Source organism: Vulpes lagopus, chromosome 12, assembly GCF_018345385.1.
Source record: "Vulpes lagopus strain Blue_001 chromosome 12, ASM1834538v1, whole genome shotgun sequence".
NCBI lineage: Eukaryota > Metazoa > Chordata > Mammalia > Carnivora > Canidae > Vulpes > Vulpes lagopus.
Window position 1 is genome coordinate 11,954,331 of NC_054835.1, and position 20,596 is coordinate 11,974,926.

The following is a 20,596-nucleotide window of genomic DNA, read 5'->3' on the forward strand; positions in this document are numbered from 1 at the left end:
AAGCTTGAAGGTCAGGCAGCCCAGGGCACCTGCCCACGCCCAGGCTCAGGCCTCTAGGGGCCTCAGCAGAGGCTCTTCCTCATAGGCTGGACAAGAAGCGCAGTGGAAGCCGATCAACACCCGTCGGGGCCCAGCCCCCAGCCTGGCGGAAGCAGCAGGGCCATCTGGGCACCGCCAACATTAATGACAATGCAGCCTCTCCTTCCCCAATCGGGAGCCACAGGACCCAGCTCTGCAAGCAGCCTGGGAGCCTGACACATGTCCCCACACAAGACCCTCACGCCAGCATCAGACACACACTCCCTGTGCCTCCTCCCGGGGTCTGGCTGGCACGTTGGCTTTGAGCCGTAATTACCGACCACAAAGGTCCCTCTTTGCTCTAACACAGAATTAGTCTCATAAGACGTGTTTTCCAAGCAAGGAAGTAAGACACTGTTGCGTGAGCAGATAGCCATGGGAAGGCCTGCTGGTGGCCGGTGTGGCCGGGGGGATCAGGGGTCCTGTGGTCTGGGGGGTGCTGAGGCGGGGGGCAGCAGTTGGCTGCGAAGATGGACCGGGCTCCACCCCCACGCGCCCGGGAGCGGGAGGCAGAAGCCGGCGAGCAGATGGCAAAGGCTCAAAATAACCTCGAAATGTAAATAAGGGGTTTTGTTCAAAAAGGAAAATTAGATCTATTTCACATATTAAAATAGTTTCGCACACAGCTGAATCCATCATGCTTGGAAACGAACCAAGAATGTTAGCACCTCGAGACCTGGCTCCTGAGAGCTGCTCATTTCTCTCTCCCTTCCAGCCCTGCAGGGCCGGCTTGGCGCCAGGGAGAGGCCGCCTGCCCCAGCCGCGGTCCTGAGCCCCCAGCGCTCCTCCGCCCCACTCGGGAGACCCCGGTCCACTTACGTTTCACAGCATTCAGAACCCGGCTGTCCAGAGGCTTGCGGCTGGGGTCACTAGTGGATGAGCGGATACCAGTGCCACAGCTGTTGGCCAGAGTGTTCCTGGAAGGGTGCGGTGGGAGGGCAGTGAGGCCAGCTGCCCAGGGTGCCACAGGAACGGGGCTGGCCCACCTGGAATCCCACCTGGCCTCCCCCTTGTACTCCAGGGGTTGCGGTGTGGGGGAAGGAGGAAGAGACCCCTCTGACCCACTCATGAGGCCACGGCCCGCCAGGGCTGGGGGGCCGAGTGGGGGGTGGTCCACAGCCAGGAGCCAGGCTGCTCCCCAGGCCCAGGTCCTGTTGGAGTGATGTGCCCCCTGGCACGGGCGGACACCATGGCGAGACCTTGGGAAGGTGGGGTGCCGTAAACGCATAGCTCAGTGAGCTCACGGCCAGAGGAGACCCTAGAAGCTTCTGCACCTGCTCAGGGACCCACCTGTCAAAGAAGGTGGCGAGGAGCCGCCGCAGCAGGACCTTGTGCTTCACCCCTGCACATAGGTGGCAGTTCATCAGCTGGCCGCGTGTGATGTAGACTCCGGAGCCTGTGAACACCAGACATAGAAGGGTCAGGCCCTTGGCCTTGCCACCCACAACCCGGGATGACCATGAGCTTCCCAGGCGGCTGCAGGGGCCAGAGTGGGTGCATGGTGGGGCAGAGGGCACCCTGACGTCTGCATACAGCACTGGGCAGGCCCTCGCCCAGGCCCAGGACCCCACAAGGCTGGGGATGTTGCTGCAGGCCTTCCTTGCTGTGCTGAGGCCTTGTCCCCTGGAGGAGGCAGCCTGGTCCTTGGAAAGCTGTCCCCAGATCGCCCTTCCAGCCCCAAGGGAATTCTGTGCTTGGTCCTGGGTCAGAAATACTCCTTGCCTCTCCATCTATCACCCAAACCAAAGCACTTTGGGCTGTGGTGGGGAGCTGGAACCACGGAGGCAATAAGCCCAGCATCAGTGGGGAGCCCACAGAGCTGCTGACCCTGAGGAAGCCTGGCCAGGCCCGGGTGCCCTGTGGGGCCTGGAAACATGAAGGCCCGAGCTAGCGGGGGACCGTGCCTGCTGCCGGTCGCTGGTGTGGGGTGGCCTCTGTTGGGCCGGACACTGCTCATGGAAAAAAGAGCATCGGGGGGCACTTGATGGGATGAGCACTGGGTGTTATTGTGTATGTTGGCAAATTGAACACCAATAAAAAATAAATTTATTATTAAAAAAAAAAAAGGAAAAAAGAGAGTCTGTAGGTGCCAGACGGTGCCCCCCGACTCTGGACAACGGCGCGGCAAACACCAAAGGGCACATGCACAGGGTCCTTGGGCCCTCCCCACCGTCTCCTTCAGGCGTCCACCATGACCCCCGTTGTCACAGACCATGTTCTGAATCTCGTCAGGACAGAAAACAGGAATGGGGAAGCACAGTGGGAAGGTGCGAGGAGGTGCTCAGGCCTGAGGGGGCCCTGGCTCAGTGCCTCAGGGCCAGCTTCCCCTGTGAGCCACGTCACTGCCCAAATGAGCACGTAGCTGTGGATGGAGACCACCGCCGGGGCGCCGGTCAGTGTGGTCTGACCATGCTGGGCCACGGCATATCAAGTGTCCCCGAGGCCCCCGCCCGCCTGGTCATGTCTGCAGAGGCTCGAAGCCGACAGCAGAGCAGGTCGCCCTGAGCCAGACGGACTAGACACCCTCTGTGTGGGGAAACCCGTATGAGGGCTGGGGCACAGTGGGGCCTGGCAACCTGACGTCCAGCTGTGGGTCGGGCCAGACAAGGTGGCCAGGCCTCGCCCCTCCCAACCCCAGACCCCGACAGACAAGAAGCCACTCTTCCGGCTAGCTCGAAGGTGAAGCTGCCCCTCTCTGCCCTGCTCTGAAGCACCATTTGGGACTGTGGCTCCCAGCAGAGGGACGGCCAGGAAGAACCCCACAGTGCTGCCCTGGGGGTGGCGATCAGGAGCCCCAAACAGGGCTGGGGGGGGTACCCAGAGCCTCACACAGGGTGCACGCCAGCACCGAGGAGGAGGGACAGGGCCGTGGGTCCTGGCCACCCCGTGGGGAATCCTCTGGTGACCCTGGGACCAGCTTGGGTCACAGCAGTGGCAACTTTCCCGAGAATAGCCTTAAAAATCTGCCAGAGGCTGCAAGGCCTGACGAAGCCCCACACTGGAAAGGGGAGTATTCCTGACAAAGGCACCTGGCCCTAATGGGCTTTTGGACTGTTTGTTTTCACAGAATTCCGTTTCTGACTCGGAACCACATTTAGGACCTTGGTGGTTACCCTCCACGCTGCCACAGGACACTCTGGGGGCTGCAGGAGGGGCTGGCGCACTGCATCCCATTTGGATTTATCTGCCACCTAAATTAAAACACTATCGTGACTGCAGCCCCTGCCAATCTGATGCGTGGCCAGCCCAGGGGATTCAATTAAAATGCTGAATTAATTCAATTGAATAACTCCTCTTAATGACACATTCTTCTAAAAGGAAATTAGAGGAAATTTAAGATGTTCTATCTTCTTTTTTTTTTTTGAGTGATTAGTGATGAGTACATTGTTCACAGCTCTTTAGAAAAAAAAAACCAATAAGAGGGCATTTGCATACAATAGACAGGGTGGGGAGAGACACTTCACCTGCCACCAGCTCCAGCTTCTCGCCAGGGTCCCCTTCTGAGTAGAGCTTGGGGTGGCAGCGGTACCCAATCTGGCTGATGAGGCTGGCAGGCAGTGCCACCAGGTCGCGGCGGATGAGGACACACGAGCGGCTCTCCAGTGGCACGGGCTCTGGCTTCTCTTGTACTGTGGACACAGACCCGATCGAGTTAGGGGTGTTCTCAGGCCAGGACAGGGACGGAGTTCGAGAATGCCCCTCCTGTCCACCCAGGCCTACGTCAGACCTGCTCCATGCCCACCCTTTGTCCTCTCTCCCTGCCCACCTGGTCCTGACCTCTGCAGGGAGGACCAGAGCAAGTAAGTGAACAGAAGAAGGCAGGGGAAGGATGCCACCCCGACCTGGAACAAGTTGTGAGGGCCCAGGAGACTCCCGGGAGGCATCCAGCACACAGAGGCCTGCAGACGAGGCGGGAAGGGGGACAGTGCACACGGGGAGGCTGAACAGAAGGTGGCCTGGCTGGACCCGTGGTCTGATAAACCAGTGGAGCAGCACCTCCACCGGATGGAGTGCAGGCTGGGAGCACTGTGCCCCTAGCCTGATGGCTCCCAGCAGCCCCATCCCACAGGAGGGGCACTTCCCCAGAGGGTGCAGCGTGTTGCCTGGATGAGACACTGCTCTATAAACACCTGACGGCAATAAACAAACAAACAAACAAACAAATAAACAAACACCTGACGGCGGTTGAGCCAGGCAGTGGCACATGTGATGTCCCCGACCCTCCAGCCTGCCTGGGAATGTTTCTGAGAAACCACTGCCAGCGGACAGTCAGGGACCCTTGAATGTACCCACCCTGGCACTCTGACAAGGCGGGGGCTGAGGCCCCCTCTGACATCCCTAAGCCACATGGGAGCATAAGAGCAGCCAGCCATGGACATGGGGGTGGCCGCTGCCCCCTTTCCCTGTGCTGCCTGGAGGCCCCCACCCTCCGACCTCCCCTCTAGGCCGGGCCTGGCTATGGGAACCTGATCTCCATTCATCAGGCTCAGGGCAGGTGCCCTGGGCCAGTGGTCCTGTCCTCTCTGCACTGCAACCCTGTGGGCACTGAGGGTGGGAAGGCCACAGGCCTGGGGAAGCCACGTGGGGGCTGCTGCAAAGGGGCTTCAGGAGGGGGGCGGCAAGGAAGGGTCCTGGGCAGACACTCCCCACCCCCAGACTCTGGAGTAGCCACTCTAGACTCTGGAGTAGCCTCAAGCTCCTGAAGGGGAGCAGCAGGGGCCACCCAGCCCCCAGGACAGCCCCTCCAGAGAACCAGGTGGCTGGGCTCGGGGTGAGGACGGGCCTACAGCTCCAGCCACCCTGCCCCAGGTCAGAGCACAAGTCAGAGGGCGGCACCTCCCACCAGGTACGTGTGGGGCATGCGGACGGGCGGACGGGCGGGCGGGCGGATCAGCAGAGAGCAACAGAGAATCTTCCAAACCTGGAACACCCGGGGGCTCAGGGAGCAGAGGAAAACAACCCGGATGATATTTTAAAACATAATTACCCGCCCGCGCCCCCCACACGGTCGGCTGTGATTACACACGCAGACGCAGCGCCAACGCCGGCGCCGTGGCATTTACATAAAGAGTGCTCACCAGCAGAAATAACGCCATCCACGACACGTCCTGCCGTGTTTCTCTAAACAGCAGAAGTTGTTTGCGCTCCGCACGCCTGCCCCTCAGCCCCTCAACCCCCCAGCCCCAGCCTGGCTCTGAGAGCCAGAGACAGGCAGATCCAGAACATCCAAAAGAGCCTCATCTATTTCTGCTCTGCTGTGAGCCGGATACTGCGCCAGCTAAAAATACCCAAACCCGAGTGGTGGCTCATCTGGAAAGGTGCTCCGAATTCCCTCCCCGCCCCTTCCCTGGCCCTAGATCTCCAGCCACCGCCCCTGCAGCCCACCGCTGAGCGTCAAGGGCTCCTGCTTCCAGGGAGCAGAGGGGGAGGCTCTGGAGACCTGGGAGAGTGTGTGCAGGGAACACGAAGGGTACGGGGCACAGGTGCAGGGGGCATAGGGGTGTGAGGGGTACAGGGGCATGAGGGTATGGGACATAGGTGCAGGTGGCATGGGGGCACTGGCATGGGGATGTGGGGGGCATGGGGACGTGGGGCCCCTTGCGCATCCCTGTGGCCTTTGGGCAGGCGTTTGGGGCCCTGACTGCAGGTAGGCTGGAAGGCCACTCAGTGGGCTGTGGGCAGGAACTTCCATCTTTGCCATCAACGGCCTCGTTTTTAATGCCTCCAGGACTATGGGCTCCAAATATTTTGGCACCATGGAATTGGGGGGAAAACACATGAAAGAGCAGTGAGCTGTTTGTACCAAGAGGGGAGTCATCGCTTTTGATACAGGAAAGGTGAGTCTGGGTCCAAAAGGCCTCTATGGAAAGATCTGGAACAGTAGCTGATCTGGGCCAAAGGGCAGCATCCAAGGACAGACCAACAGTGTCCCTCAGATCCCTGGACAAAGACAGCCATGATCACACACGAGGATAGACCCTGCAGGGACCCTGGGACCCCAATGAGGACCCCAACTGCTCCCTGACTCGGTGATGCTGTGGGAGTCCAGCCGATGCGGAAGGATTGGGCCCTTGGGGACATTGTGCTGTGGGAGATGAGCCCCATGGGGAATCCTAGGTTATGCATATTCCAGTGATAAGACAATCCTCTTGAAAGGATGGATGGTATCTGTGGGAGACGCTAGGTGGTCCTCATCTGGTGGCATGCGTAGGCACATCTAAAGCCCACGCCGTGAGATTCATCGCTCAATCTCAGTAAAACCGGTGGAAAGAACCAATGAGGGCAGAGCAAATGAAGCAGGTCCACGGGGGCCCTGGAGGGTCGCTGGCCTCCACTCTGGCACTTTCTCAGCTTCCTATGGTCCACTGACTGGGAATCTGGAGAAGGCGCCAGACCCTCTGCCTAAGCAAACATTCCAAGCCCCCAGCCCATAGGGTGCTACATGTCCCAGGGCCTGGGGTAGGGGGTGACACTCTGTTCCTGTTTCCAGATGCAGGTGCACCTCAGAGACACATAGGCAGCCTCCCCTCGGTAGGGAGCCCCCACCAGTGTGAGCAGCCACAGCAGGTGACCAAGCCCGCTAAGGTGGGGTATGGAGGAGGGGACACAGAGAAGGGCCTCCCATTCTACAAAATCACAAGCCACTCATCAAAACGGCAGAATAAGAACAAAACCCTTGTCCTGATTATTTAGGAAAATACAACTTAAAACCAAATGGAAAGAGAAATGCTACATGACAGCATCGATCTGTGACTTACTGTAAGGTAATGTAGCCAAGCCGGCGAGATTCATGCATGCCAGCGGGGGGACACCCAGTCCACAGCCCAGAGACAGACCCGCACAAACACACGCAGCGGATGTGTGACAAGGGGTCCCTCAGCCCAGTGTGGGGGAGGGACAGCTCTTCCAACACGCAGCACCCAGGAACTGGACGTGCACGGGCAAATACCAAAAGCAAAACCACCCTTGGTCCAAAGCCTCTCACCTCACACAAAAATGAATAAAAGTGGATCATGGACGTAACGTAAAACACAAAAGCGTAAAACTTTTGCAAGAGAATCTTTGTGGTCTTGGGGTTCAGCTAAAAGCTTAGACTTGATCCCCAAAAGCACAAGCCCTGAAAGAACCAATGGATCAATTGACTTCATCAAAACGCAAACCTCCGGTGTGTGACAAGACAGGCAAGCCTGCCCCGGCTGGAGGAGTGGCCCACAGACTGCACCCTGGACCCGGGATGTGTATGGAAAACCCAGGGCAAACTCTCAGAACTCAACAGCAAGAAAAGGGACAACTCGGTGTTTAAAATGGGCAAAAGATCTGAACAGACACTTGGCCAGAGAGCGTACAGATGGCAAATTAGCCATTAGCACGAAAAGATGCTCAACATCATTAGCTGTTAGAACATAGGACGTAGGGATCCCTGGGTGGCGCAGCGGTTTGGCGCCTGCCTTTGGCCCAGGGCGCAATCCTGGAGACCCGGAATCGAATCCCACGTCGGGCTCCCGGTGCATGGAGCCTGCTTCTCCCTCTGTCTATGTCTCTGCCTCTCTCTCTCTCTGTGACTATCATAAGTAAATTAAAAAAATTTAAAAAAATATATAAAAAAAAGAACATAGGACGACGTAAAACCCCACTTCACACCTACGCAGCGGCTGAGCCCGCCAACCCCAGGCATGCTGAGGGCACACGCACACGGGGACACAGCTGTGCGTCCCCCAGGGAGCCAGCAACCCCAGCCCGGGGACTGCCTCCCCCAGGAGAAACAGGAGATGGAGACAGTTCGCACAGGCCCTGAGCAAGGATGTGCATGCCAGCTCTGCTCACACATGCCCCAACCAGGACACAGCCCCACGCCCTGCCACGGCAGTGGACACACGGCCCAGGCATCCGCACATGGGTCACTGCAGCACACTCCTCAGCACCAACAGCTGCTCGGCTCAGGGAATGTCAGGCTCAGTGGTGGGATAGAAGGGGCCAGTCGCACACGTGATGCGCCGGATGACCTCCTTCATAGGACACAGTCCCTAAGGTGATACTGTGGGGACAGGTCAGTGGTTGCCAGGGGACGGCGTGGGGGTGAGTGTGGGGAGCCGCGTGGATGGGTGACAGAGCTGGTCTGCGTGAACACCCACCACAGTACCCCTGCGTCCAGGCTGCCCGCCCCTTCCCTGCATCTGCAGGCTCAGCACCAGGCAGACCAGCAGTTCAGGAAGGGCCACACCCAGGAAGGGTGTTTGTCCGTGCCTCTGAGCACAGCGGTGTCAGCATCCCGGGAATAGCGCAGGTGGTGCTTCCTAAAGGTGTGTGTGGGCCTGGGGGGGAGCGGCAGGGATCAGAGGCGGGGTGACAGCACTGATGGCCATTCTTCCCTGTGGAGAAAGACAGACGTGCCACCAGTGTAGCCAGGTCCCCGCCGAAGGCAAGGTGTACTCCACTGAAGGCAAGGTGCACCCCATCTCGTGGACGTTCAAGGGCAAGGGCAGAGCGCATCTCAGAACCCACCACATGCGACACACTGAGCGTAAAAGGACAAGTGTGGTGGGGAAAGCCCAGAAGAAAAATACAGGTGGTTGTGAACAAATAAGAGGCTGGACGCAGGGAGGATATGTGTGCAAACCCCACTGCCCGGAGCCCCGGGAGTCAAGACAGAAAGGGAGACGGTGGGCCTCGGTGTCCTTGTGCTCAGAAAGGCGCAGCTGCAGGGGAGACGCAGAGCCGTGACAGCTCGGCCCCCAACAGCACCCAGCGCAGCCCTGAGCCGTGCCCCTGGCCGTGCCCCTGACCCCCTGGGTCCCAGCTCAGAACATTCGAAACCTGCTCTGGGGATCTCCCCATCCAACCCAGCCCACCCCAGTCAATCCTGCCACCGATGCTGCTGCCCTGGAGCCCAAGGGCTCTGCTGTTTTTGTGTCTAGCATTGGAGTCTAGCCCTGGGGGACCCTGTGAAGTCTGCAGCTGAGGTCCCAGCAAATCTGGTGGCCGCTCTCACTGCCGACCTGACTATATTCCTCTCTGTCCCTCTGTTGGCTCCTGGGACTCATCTGGCGCTGGCCACGAGATGTATGCAGCCTCCCTATCCACCCTGCACGGATCACAGCCCATGACACCAGGTGACACTGGTCGCCATGAAAACAGAGCAGAGTTCTGTGTGCCCTGGGAGCATGTGTATGTAAAATGCACACACACTCCATATGAAGACGAAACGCTGGGTCACTGGAACTCTGGGAGAAAGAGGGAGGCAGAGGGACGGGTGGAAGGACAGCTTTCCCCAGTATGATCTTTCTACACTGTTCACGATGATGAGCGTATGAAACTATGAAACTATGAGCATATGTTAACTAGAAATAAATGCATTTAACTTGTAAGGTTGTCTGTGTGGCGAGGAAGGAGTGGTTGCCTACCAGGAACGACTCCTGAAGTTGCATCAGAATCAGCTGCTGGACTTTCAGGGCCAAGACCCCGAGCTAAGCGGATGGCGGCTGTGGGGCCAGACAGGTGGGTGGGGGCAACAGGCCTGGAGCATGCAGCCCCGAGCAGCCATGGCCAGGGGGACTGCCCGGCTTTCCTTCAACTTCCTCCCATCATGAAGCAGCACATGTGCAGGACCAGATTCAAAACAACTACAACCAACAAACTAAAGACAATTCAAGAATTTGGTCCCTGTACAAGATAAACAGATATCAGATTTTGGGGCCCGCCAGGAGGTGCTGCAGGGAATCCCAGAATTGGCTGCAGCACCGGCACCAAGCACCCCACCAGCTCCAGCCCAAGGCCTCTAAGGACAGACCCTCTTCAGAGTAGCACTGGTGGGAGCTTCCAGATGTTTCCATACACTGTCCAGCGTTCACTAATAAACTACTGGGAACATGGGGAAATGAGTGATAAAAAGCCAATTTACAAAAAGACAGGAGATCAGACCCACAGGTGATCCGTCCGGGACAATAGCCGCCACCTGTGAACCGACTGGACACAAAGGAGAACTTTACCAGAAAACCAGAACTGATACAAAGATTTGGACCCTGGACACAACATCTGTGTCAAATAACAGGACACAGAGCAGGTGACAAGACTTCTGACCTGGGAAATAATCCAGATGGAAGCAGAGAAAGGAAACGGAAATAGGAGAGTCACCAGAGAGAGTGAAAGTGAAATGGAATGTGGGGAAAGCCCGACCCATGTCCCAGGAGCCCAGGAGGCCATGGTGACCAAGAGGTCCAGGCTGTGCAGGGTTAAGTCTAAACACCACTACTGACACGCCCACGGAAGGGCTGGAGGCCCTGAAAACACTCCCAGAACTAGGTGCGTGGACGGGAGGCCTGGGGATCCTTGAAGGAGAAGTGTTGCCAGGACAGATGCTGGAGAGAGCAACGTACAAACCTAGAGTAAAAGAAGGGGAAATAGAACCAAACGGCTGATTAACCAGAAAGAGGGAAAAGAGAAATGCAGTGGATTGGCGGGGACGGGTGGGACATCCTAGGATGGGAGAAGAAACCCAAAGTTATCACCAACCTCATGAAATGTAACCAGACTGTGGTTCCAACAAGATATTGGGGTTTGTTAGGCCCGGATCAGAAACCAAAACCTGAGACAACCTGAAAAAGAGGCAAGGAAAGGTCGAAAGCCACATGCAGACCTAGCACGTCCACCCCAATGGAACACGCAGATGCTCCTGGCATGTTGTGGAACACGCTGGGATGGTAAGAGGGCCAACTCAACAGGAAGAGAGTGCCGAACCCGAAGGAGTGTGCAATTATTAATTACTGGTATGGTTTATTAAGCTGAACGACGCAATTATGTTTTCCAGCGCAGGCGGAACATGTGCTGGGGAATAAAGTAATTCTTGCCACCTCCAGAGCAATGAGCTTGTCTGAATATTCTATGACCTGGGGAATTTCATTCAGAAATTACAACAATGGACACCTGGGTGGCTCCGTGGTTGAGCATCTGCCTTCAGCTCAGGGTGTGATCCCAAGGTCCTGAGATCGAGTCCCGCATCAGGGATCCTGCTTCTCCCTCTGCCTGTGTCTCTGCCTCTCTCTCTCTCTGTCTCTCATGAATAAATAAATAAAATCTTAAAAACAAAAAGGAAAAGAACACCGCACAGGATCCTACAGGACATAGGGCAGCAAAGTTTCAATGTAAAGAAGCTGCTTGGGCCATATGCCACTTGGGGTGCATAGCTTTCTTTATGTTTGCTTTTTTTCCTTTAAAGATATACATGGCATCCAGGGTCGTGGGCTGCAGGCAACTCACAAGGGGACGGATCTGCCCACGACACAATGTGATGCCCCTGCTACCAACATTAAGAGGACCTTAAGGGTATATCAGGGACAGACTGACACCAGAAGTCAGAAGACGAGATGCAGCCAGCAAACATTGACCTGTGAGCAACGGTGAGCATGTCAGAAGCAGCCTATGTCACACCAGGTTACTGAGAAAGGATAGTCATTAAGAAAGCAGGAAATATGGGATCCCTGGGTGGCGCAGTGGTTTAGCGCCTGCCTTTGGCCCAGGGCGCGATCCTGGAGATCCAGGATCGAATCTCACGTCGGGGTCCCCGTGCATGGAGCCTGCTTCTCCCTCTGCCTGTGCCTCTGCCTCTCTCTCTCTCACTGTGTGCCTATCATAAATTAAAAAAAAAAAAAAGAAAGCAGGAAATAATTCTTAGTTCATTTCAGAAGGTAGAGAGACCCTGACAGAGAGACAAGAGACACTACCTCAAGGAGATTTAGATGACACGCCCCCTGCGACTGGTGGCAGCCTGTCAAACTGACCTGACCCGCGCAGCACTGACCTCGGCCTCTGGGTCCTGGGTTTGAAGCCGGCTCTGATGTGGCTGTGTCTACACAGGCGCCCACACCGCGTGTGCTCCAGAGCACATCTAATAGGTTGCCTGGTGTTGAGGGTGCAGCTCAGGATGATCAGTGCCACCCGAGGTCCTTGGCCCAGGCTCCGACCAGAGCCAGCGGTTCCCCTCAGTTTGCCAATGGCTGGACGCCTGGCCCTGCACATGCCTCCTCTGCCCGACGCCCCTTCCAGGAGAAAGCCCTGGGGAGGGCCTCATACCTCAGAACAGTCACCCAAAACGGGAAAAAAAATCAGGAAGCTGAATCCAGAGTTTCAATCACAACGAGGCTGAACATATTCCAAGAACGCGAGTTTTTGGTTTGGTTTTGTTTGAATATTCAAAGAAGCTATCTCTGTAGTTCAGAAAAGTAGGAGAGCAGAAGAGGAAAACTATACAAGCATTTTAATATTTAGAGACAAGGCTTCTGTTAAAATTCAACACGTACTTAACGAAAAAAAATACAAAACAAAACCAAATGCTCTGAACCTAGCAAAAGAATATGTGTAATCTCATAAAGTACACCACAAACGCCTAGAGCAAATATCCTACTTAAAGATGAAATATTGAAAGCCCTTCCTGAATTTGGAGATGAGACAGGCTGAGCCGGAAGCTCTGGGCAGTACAGTCGGGCAGAAAGGAAGTAGCATGGTCAGGAATAGAAATAAAACCGCCACTGCTAGCAGATGCCATGGCTGCACACAGAGAAAATCCAAAAGAATCTGTAGGCAAACTATCAGAATTATGTAAGTGGGCTGCGGCCAGATATTTTTTAAAATAATAAATCCAATTTGTTTCTATACACAATAGCAACACCCATAAAAAAGTAGAAGAAACTTAAACAACCACGTAGAGACAAACAAAATACGAATTTCTAGGAGTTAATCTTTTTTTTTTTTTTTTTTTTAGGAGTTAATCTAACAACACACATGTGCGGAGGACAATACAACAGCCCCAAGAAAAACCCGAAGATGTCAGTAAGTGTAGGGAAATACTCAACACCGTAGGATCTCCATGCACCCCCAAGCCTGACGGAGTCGACAAAATCCCAACCATGTTCTAGCAGGTATTTCTGTGTGGCTTTCGACAAAAGGACTCTAAAAGGCATACAAGGCATGCAAGGAGCAGCAAGGCAGGGCAACTGTAGGGACAGAACCAAAGAAACAGACCTTCCGAACCTTACTCAGTCCTGCGGGCGGTGTGCACCAGGCCTTCTGCAGGTGCATGTGTAGTGTGCAGTGTGGAGGTGGCGGGGGGGCAGGGGATGTGGAACTCAGGTGCACTTGTGTACCGCACTTACCTCTGGAATACGACACGGGGTGGCGTGGCAGGATGGTGTCAGAGGAGGCAATCTCTCCCCCATGAAAAGAGGCGGGCCCACTGGAAAGTCAGGTGGGGAAAAAAGCAAATCTTGGGCCTCATATCCCACCCCATTAAAAAGCCAATTCCAAAAAAAAAAGCCAATTCCAGACGTCCCGCAGATGCACAAGCCTTTCGTTCAGAAACAGAAGTGTCAGAATCTTGTCTGTCAGAAGGAGAACAGACGTAAGCAGGGGAGGCTGGGAAAACCCTGGGGCTGAACTGGATTTGGAGATAGCAGCCTGAACTCGGGGCCACCCTAAGCACCACATAGGCCGCCCCTGGACGTCTACTTCCCACTCACTTTTTTTTTTTTAATTTTTATTTATTTATGATAGTCACACACAGAGAGAGAGAGAGAGGCAGAGACATAGGCAGAGGGAGAAGCAGGCTCCATGCACCGGGAGCCCGACGTGGGATTCGATCCCGGATCTCCAGGATCGCGCCCTAGGCCAAAGGCAGGCGTTAAACCGCTGCGCCACCCAGGGATCCCCCACTCCCCACTCACTGAAAGAAAGAGCAGCCGGGTCCTGGAATATTTACTGAACAAGACAATATGAGAAATGCTTTAAAAACTCTCTATCCTAACTAAATAAATAATAAATGAAGGCACAACATAAACAAGTGGAGGATGTGGGGAAGCCGTGCCCTGATGATGACAGTCAGCTAGCAAACAGACGGGTGATGGAGCTGGGAGTGACCGTTCTGCGACCGTAGGGGCTGTCATCAATCCCAACAGGAATCCTGGGCAGATGCTCAAACTGCTGGTGGGGATGCCCGGGTGGCTCTGTGGTGGAGCATCTGCCATCAGCTTAGGTCATGATCCCGGGGTCCCAGGATCGAGTCCCATATCAGGCTCCCTGCAGGGAGCCTGCTTCTCCCTCTGCCTGTGTCTCTGCTTCTCTCTCTCTGTGTCTCTCATGAAAAAATAAATAAAATCTCAAAAAAAAAAAAATACTGCTGGGTGAAAAGTGTGGGTGATGCACTGTGTCTTCCCACAGAGGGAAAAGCACGACGTTTGCTGGCAGGGGTCACCGGTCATCACCAAGAAACCAGACGGTCCCAGGCGCCTCCTGATAGGACATACTGGGAGGCACCCAAGAGTGGTTTCCTTGGAGTTCCAGCCAAAAAGCACAACCCAAGCCCCGTCACACAACAAAACCTGACAAACCCAAACAGAGGGACGTTCTGCAGAACAGGTAAACTGTGCTCTCAGGAAAGGACCGAGAGCGAGAAACCGTCCCAGACTAAGGAGAGGACAAGGGATCGCCACCAAATACTGTGCTTGCTCCTGGCCTGAGCATGGGCTCAGAGACACAGCAGTGCTGCAGGACAGCGAGGGGACAACAGGTCCCCCAGGCACGGGAGGAGCCCCACACCCCAGCAGAGCCTCCGCAGCTCTGAATGTGCTACTGCATTCATGTGAGAATGTCCGTTTGCAGGAAATGCCCAGCACTGGGGGGCAACGGGGCTCACTTTCTGCAGCCTGCTCTAGGATGGTTCAAAAATCCCACAAACCTACCCCCTTCCCCTCCGTAAAAAGAGAAATGGGACAGTGGAGTGACTGGCACATTATGACCCGTGAGCGTGTCTGAGTGGAGGGTACCCAACCCAGAAACGTTTCTGTACATTTAAAATGATTTCAAATCAAAGTGGTTGGTTTTCTCAAGGAACACAGAGAGGAACATCTCCGTTACCTCAATGTGGAGGGAAAAAAAATCTTTCAACAAAATATAAAGAGTGATCACGAGAAAAGGTGAATAAAGCTCCCATGTATGGAGGGAGTACAGGATGGTGCCAGGGGTGGGGGCTGTAACCCAGTGACTCTAACATGACCACACCCGTGGAATCATGCAGAAAGTAGCCCAACGAGGGGGAGGTAGGCAGCCAAACTAAGAAGCAAATGGAGCTGCGGAAAAGATGGGTGACCGTGGAGAACAGCAATGGAAATGATTCACTCAACAAACGGGGCCTCGGTGACCTCAGGGACAAAGGCACAGCAATTGGAGCTCCGGGCAGCGGGGCATGACGTCACCTGAAGAAAAGCCTGCATCCGCACAAGTGCCCGAGAAGCTCCGCGAACTGCAGAAGAGCACGGAGGCCTGCGATTTTCTAGGAGGGAACCCAGGGAGAGGCGTCCATTAACAGCGGGAGGTGAGCTCCGGCCTGGGACTCGGGCAGACATCCATGTGGAAGTGGACAGGGTTCACCCCACGGATAATCCACGTCACTAGGGCAAGACCTTTCTGTGAGTTTCCAGGATTCCTTGCTGGTCTGTCACCAGGAACATGAGAAATGTCAAAGGAAATTCTTTGAGCAGAAGAAAAATGATACCAGGTGGAAACTCAAATCTACACAAAACAAATATGTGGGTAAATATCAGAAGGTTTTTCTTATATTTTTAAAAAGTTTTTTTTTTTTAATTTTATCTATTTGAGAGAGAGAGAGTGTGTGTGTGTATGTGCACGGATGGGGGCAGAGGGAGAGGGAGAAGCAGGCTCTCCACATGGGACTTGACCCCAGGATCCCGGGACCCTGACCTGAGCCGAAGGCAGACGCTTCGCTGCCTGGGCCCCCCAGGCACCCCCAGGTTTTTTTTTCATATTCTAAATTTCTTTGAAAACAAACTGGATATCACATGAAAGAGACAACAGAAGCTTGACCCGTACCTCACGCCTTATGCAAAAATTAACCCAGAGCGGGGCCACAGAGCAAAGTAAAACCCAAAGCTGCAAGACATCTGGAAGAAAATGTTGGGGAAAAACCCTTGTGGTCCTGTGAGGTAAAGACTTAGATACAACGAGAGCACAATCTGTTAGAGAAACACAGCTGACGCTGGAAGGAGGCAAGGGTGAGGGGCCCTGATGCCATGGAAAATCCACGTGTGACTCTGACCTGTTAATTGTGGCAGCCCACAGCTGACCAGAAGCTTCGCGGATTGTGCACGGCCGATTAACGCCTATTTGGTGTGCTGCATGTACAACGTACCGTCTCTTACTGCAAAGTTCGCTGGAGGAAAGAAAACGTTACTGGAAAAATGAAATCCTAAAGATGGGAAAATACCCTTACAGCAAAACACCCATGCGGAGGGGAGTCTGAACAGTACCAACTCAGATTGTTCAGGGTCAACTGGAATTAATCGCTCAACTTCAACAATGTTAAAAAACATCTAAAAAGTGTTTTTAAAAAGATTTTACTGATTTATTTGAGAGAGAGCAAGAGTGCACACGCACAAGCAGGGAGAGGGGCAGACTTCACACAGAGCAGGGAGCCCAATGCAGGACTCCATCCTAGGACCCCGAGATCATGACCTGAGCCCAAGGCAGACGCCTCACCGATGGAGTCCCCCAAAAACATGTGTTTTATGAAAGACTCTCTACCCAGGGACTTGACAAACAGTAGCCCAGGAGAAAACATTCGTGAATCATGCACCCACCAGAGGCCTCTGCCCAGAATATACACACAAAGAACTCACAATTGTCGACAGTGTCCAACACCCTTGGTACCCAAACAACCCAGTAAGACAGGGCCGAGGTGCACAGGCAGCGGACCCGAGCTGATACCCGGGTGGCGAATACACAAACGAGATCCAATGTCATTAGACATCAGAGAAACACCACCGCCACCCGACGGGAGCAGCTTTGACAGCAAGACAGGGATGCCTGGGTGGCTCAGTGGTTGAGTGTCTGCCTTCAGCTCAGGGCATGACCCTGGGGACCCAGAATCAAGTCCCACATGGGTTCCCCACAGGGAGCCTGCTTCTTCTGCCTCTCTCTCTGTGTCTCGCATGAATAAATATCTTTATTTTATTTTATTAAGATTTTAATTTATTTATTAATGAAAGACACACAGAGAGAGAGGCAAAGACACAGGCAGAGGGAGAAGCAGGCTCCATGCAGGGAGCCCGACATGGGTCTTGATCCCGGGACTCCAGGATCACGCCCTGGGCCAAAGGCAGGCGCTAAACCACTGAGCCACCCAGGGATCCCCAAATAAATAATATCTTTAAAAAGAAAAAGAAAATAAGACAAGGCCAAGCACGCCGAGAATGTGGCACAGCCGTCTGTGGTGTAATGGCCTCATTCTTCATATAAGAGCTGGGCAACGTCTGACAAAGTCAAACACACACTTGCCATGTGACCCCCCAACCTTGAATTTATCCTTAAAAACTCTCTCGTGAGAACAATGACTGTAATAAACCGCAGGGCGAATCGGCTTTGTAGGTAAACAAACTCTACCAAACACCCCAGAGGTTGGGGACCTAAAGCCCTACAAACATGGGTATGCAAAGGTTCACACCAGCCTCGCACGTGACTACTGAAGCCCAGAAGCCACGCAGATGCCCTGTGATGGGTGAGGGAGCAAATCGACTGGTGTGGCCACACAGCAGGCCCACACACACATACAGCACACACCAGGCTCTGTGTCCACGGCTGTGTGCTTCTGTCTACGGGAGAACATGGGGCAGCAGGGCATATACGCTGGGGGGAGCCAGGGACCCCTGAGGGCCACACATCGTGGGGTGGGGAGGCTGTCCCGGCTCCTGTGCGCAGAAGCGAGGATAGGACCGCCAAAAATGGGTAAATTTTACCCGACTTTCTTTTTAAGCACACAGGGTGTCACCAGAGGGGTAAGAAGGATCATGAGGAAAAGTTCAACCTAAGAGGTGCCGGCATCGGGGCATCGGGGCATCTCAGTCAGTTGGGCTCAGATCGTGATCTCAGGGTCACAGGATCGAGCCCCACATTGGGCTCCACGGTCGGTGCCACATCTGCTTGTCCCCTGCTGCTTTCTCTCACACGCTTGCTCTTCCTCTCAAATGATAGATAAAATATTAAAAAAAAAAAAAAAAAAAAGCACTGGCAGAGAGGAAGAAAGGGAACAAGGAACTGAAAACACACAGTAAGGTGCCCAACTTGAACCCAGCTCCGCTGAAAGTCTGACCAAGCATAGACGGATGAAGCCCTCCAGATAAAAGTTTTATCATCAGAGTGCATGAAACTGCAGTGTCAACCACGTGTCTCGTGTGAGCAGCGCCCCGTACGATATGGGCAAGTTAAAAAGAAAAGGATGCAAAGCGCCAGCAGGTGCAAACCCTAGAACCAGAGCTGCCCTGGCTGCGGGAGTATCAGAGTGGACTCGGGAGCACAGGAGCTCCAGGAGATGCACAGATCGCCACGGCTGGCACCTGATGAAAGAGAAACCCAAACTGCTCTGTATCCAAAGGAACAGAATTTATCCTTTAAAAACTCAATTAAGAGTGACCATAAGAAACTTCAGGATGAAGCGGCTTCACCGGCAAATGAATTCTATCAAACACGCAAGAAGAAATGAACATCAACCTCATACTGATTCTCAAAAACTAAAGAAAGGAGCAGAAGGTTCATGTTCCCCAGTCATACGATACCTTGTAAGGAAGACATGGGTGCCCACTGCCCACAAGTGCACACACAGAAAACCCCTTAAGGAAACACTCGCTAATTAAACCCAGCACCATATAAAAACCGCAACACATGATGACCAGGTAGGGTTTACCCCGGGAGCGCAAGGTGGGGGGGTTTTCACGTTTGACAATGAGCTGATGCAATGCCAGATGTCAGTAAAATTAAGGGGAAAACCCGTAAAATCATCCACGATGAGGAACAACCCTCAGAAGATGAGTGGACCGTGTGGCAGCCGGGCGCTTGCACATGCTTCTCGTAGGGCCCAGCAGTCCCCACCGGTACACAGGTGTTCAAGGCAGCAAGATAACCACAGGCCCCTGCAGAGCTGCTGGTGGCCTCATCCACCGCATGGGACCATGAGGCCCGAGGACTAACACATGCATGAATCGCAGAACACGGGGACAGAAATCAAAGACTCCATTCTTCATGATGCTGTTTGCAGAGGTTCTAGAAAACACAAAGGGCTAGGGAGAGAGCCAGAAGGAGGCAGCGGGGGCCAGGTGGGGCAAGAGGTCCTGAGGGACATCGTACGGGAGGCAGACCGCTCCATGCTTGACTGCAACTGTGGTGCTCGAACAATTCCAATCACCAAGCTCAATCACCTGTACACTCGGAGTCAGTGTATTTTATCGTGAACAAATACTTGAGTGAGCACAAGGCAAGGGTAGGGAACAGAGGACGGGCCCACACGGTACAGATGGGCCCCACAAGCACTGCGCTGATGAGAGAAGCGGGAGGATGAGAGCTCCACCATGTTCACCTGACATTCAGAGTGACAGTGGGTCGCAGGCTGCCAGGGGTAGGGGGAGGGGTGATGGACACATCCTCCCTCTGACTGCACACTGGTGCCACAGTCCAGGACTCCAACAGGTGCCCCCACACCCATTCCGGAGAGGAACAGAGGTCCACGCCTCAATGACACCGATGGAAGAGATCCAGGGTCCCCGGGGGTGAGGGGGCGAGGGCTCCACGTGACCCTGCACCAGGAACTCTGTCCTGTGTCTGAGATAGGAGACACAAGGGTCAGGGAGCCAGGGAAGCCGCCCCCTGAGGTGCAGAGACAAGCCTCCAAACACCCCACACCCAGGCCAGTACCTCCCTTGCCTGCCTGGCCCGAGCAGGCTCCTGGCCAGATGGCTGCCTTCAAAGGGAGGGGACCCCACTCGCCTCTGTCTGGCTCTGCGCTCACCAGGCCAGGGACAGGAAGCACCCACTGCTCCCAGGGCCTCACCGTGACAGCACCAAGCTCTAAAGTCATGGGGACACCCCCGGCCAGGCCAGGCCAGTGAGGGCTGGCTGGGCTTGAGATTCGCAGAACAAACCTGGCCTTCCCCTTCTCTGTGGGACCCCCAAGGGACAGCTGGGCTGCAGGTGGTGCGGCCCATGACAGGCAGGGCGCTGTGGTGGAGGGGCAGTCGATGCAGTACCGACCTCGTACTGGGGCCTGGTCCGGGGCAGAGCTCACAGGAACCATCTGCAGCTCCTGCTCGCAGCAGGCAGAGCCATGCGCCCAGACCCCCAGACCTGGACCTGAGCACCACCAGCGTCCAACCTGCGTCCCGGTGTTGGGACGATGGGTAGACCCAGGGGAGCTGGCCAGCCCCCAGAGGGGAGGTGGGAGCAAGGCCGGGCAGGCCCGCTGCACACGGACACCAGTGCATTGCCATCTGTCCCGGCCGGCATCCTGTGGGGGTCCCCTCCTAGGGGATGGCTGGCATCCATGCCTGGCTAGGAGGGCTTGTGTCTCAGGAACCAACATCTGCCAGTGACCATTAAGCATCTGCCCACCCTGAGGAGAGGCTGGACCTGCAGTGGAGGCACCACGGGGACCCCAGTCATGGCAAAGTAGCACAGGGGTGGCCCCTCTGGC

General features: G+C 54.9%; 1 protein-coding gene across 2 annotated transcripts in view; it reads right to left on the bottom strand.

The window, feature by feature from the left end:
- NACC2 (NACC family member 2) overlaps positions 1–20,596 on the bottom strand; it is a 68,662-nt gene that overhangs the window by 5,337 nt on the left and 42,729 nt on the right. For both annotated transcript variants that reach the window (XM_041724916.1, XM_041724915.1), the window contains 3 exons: positions 3,543–3,707; positions 1,369–1,474; positions 898–995 (listed from right to left, as the gene is read on the bottom strand). In XM_041724916.1, the coding sequence (XP_041580850.1) occupies positions 898–995; positions 1,369–1,474; positions 3,543–3,707 (369 nt within the window). The remainder of the gene's footprint in view (positions 1–897; positions 996–1,368; positions 1,475–3,542; positions 3,708–20,596) is intronic.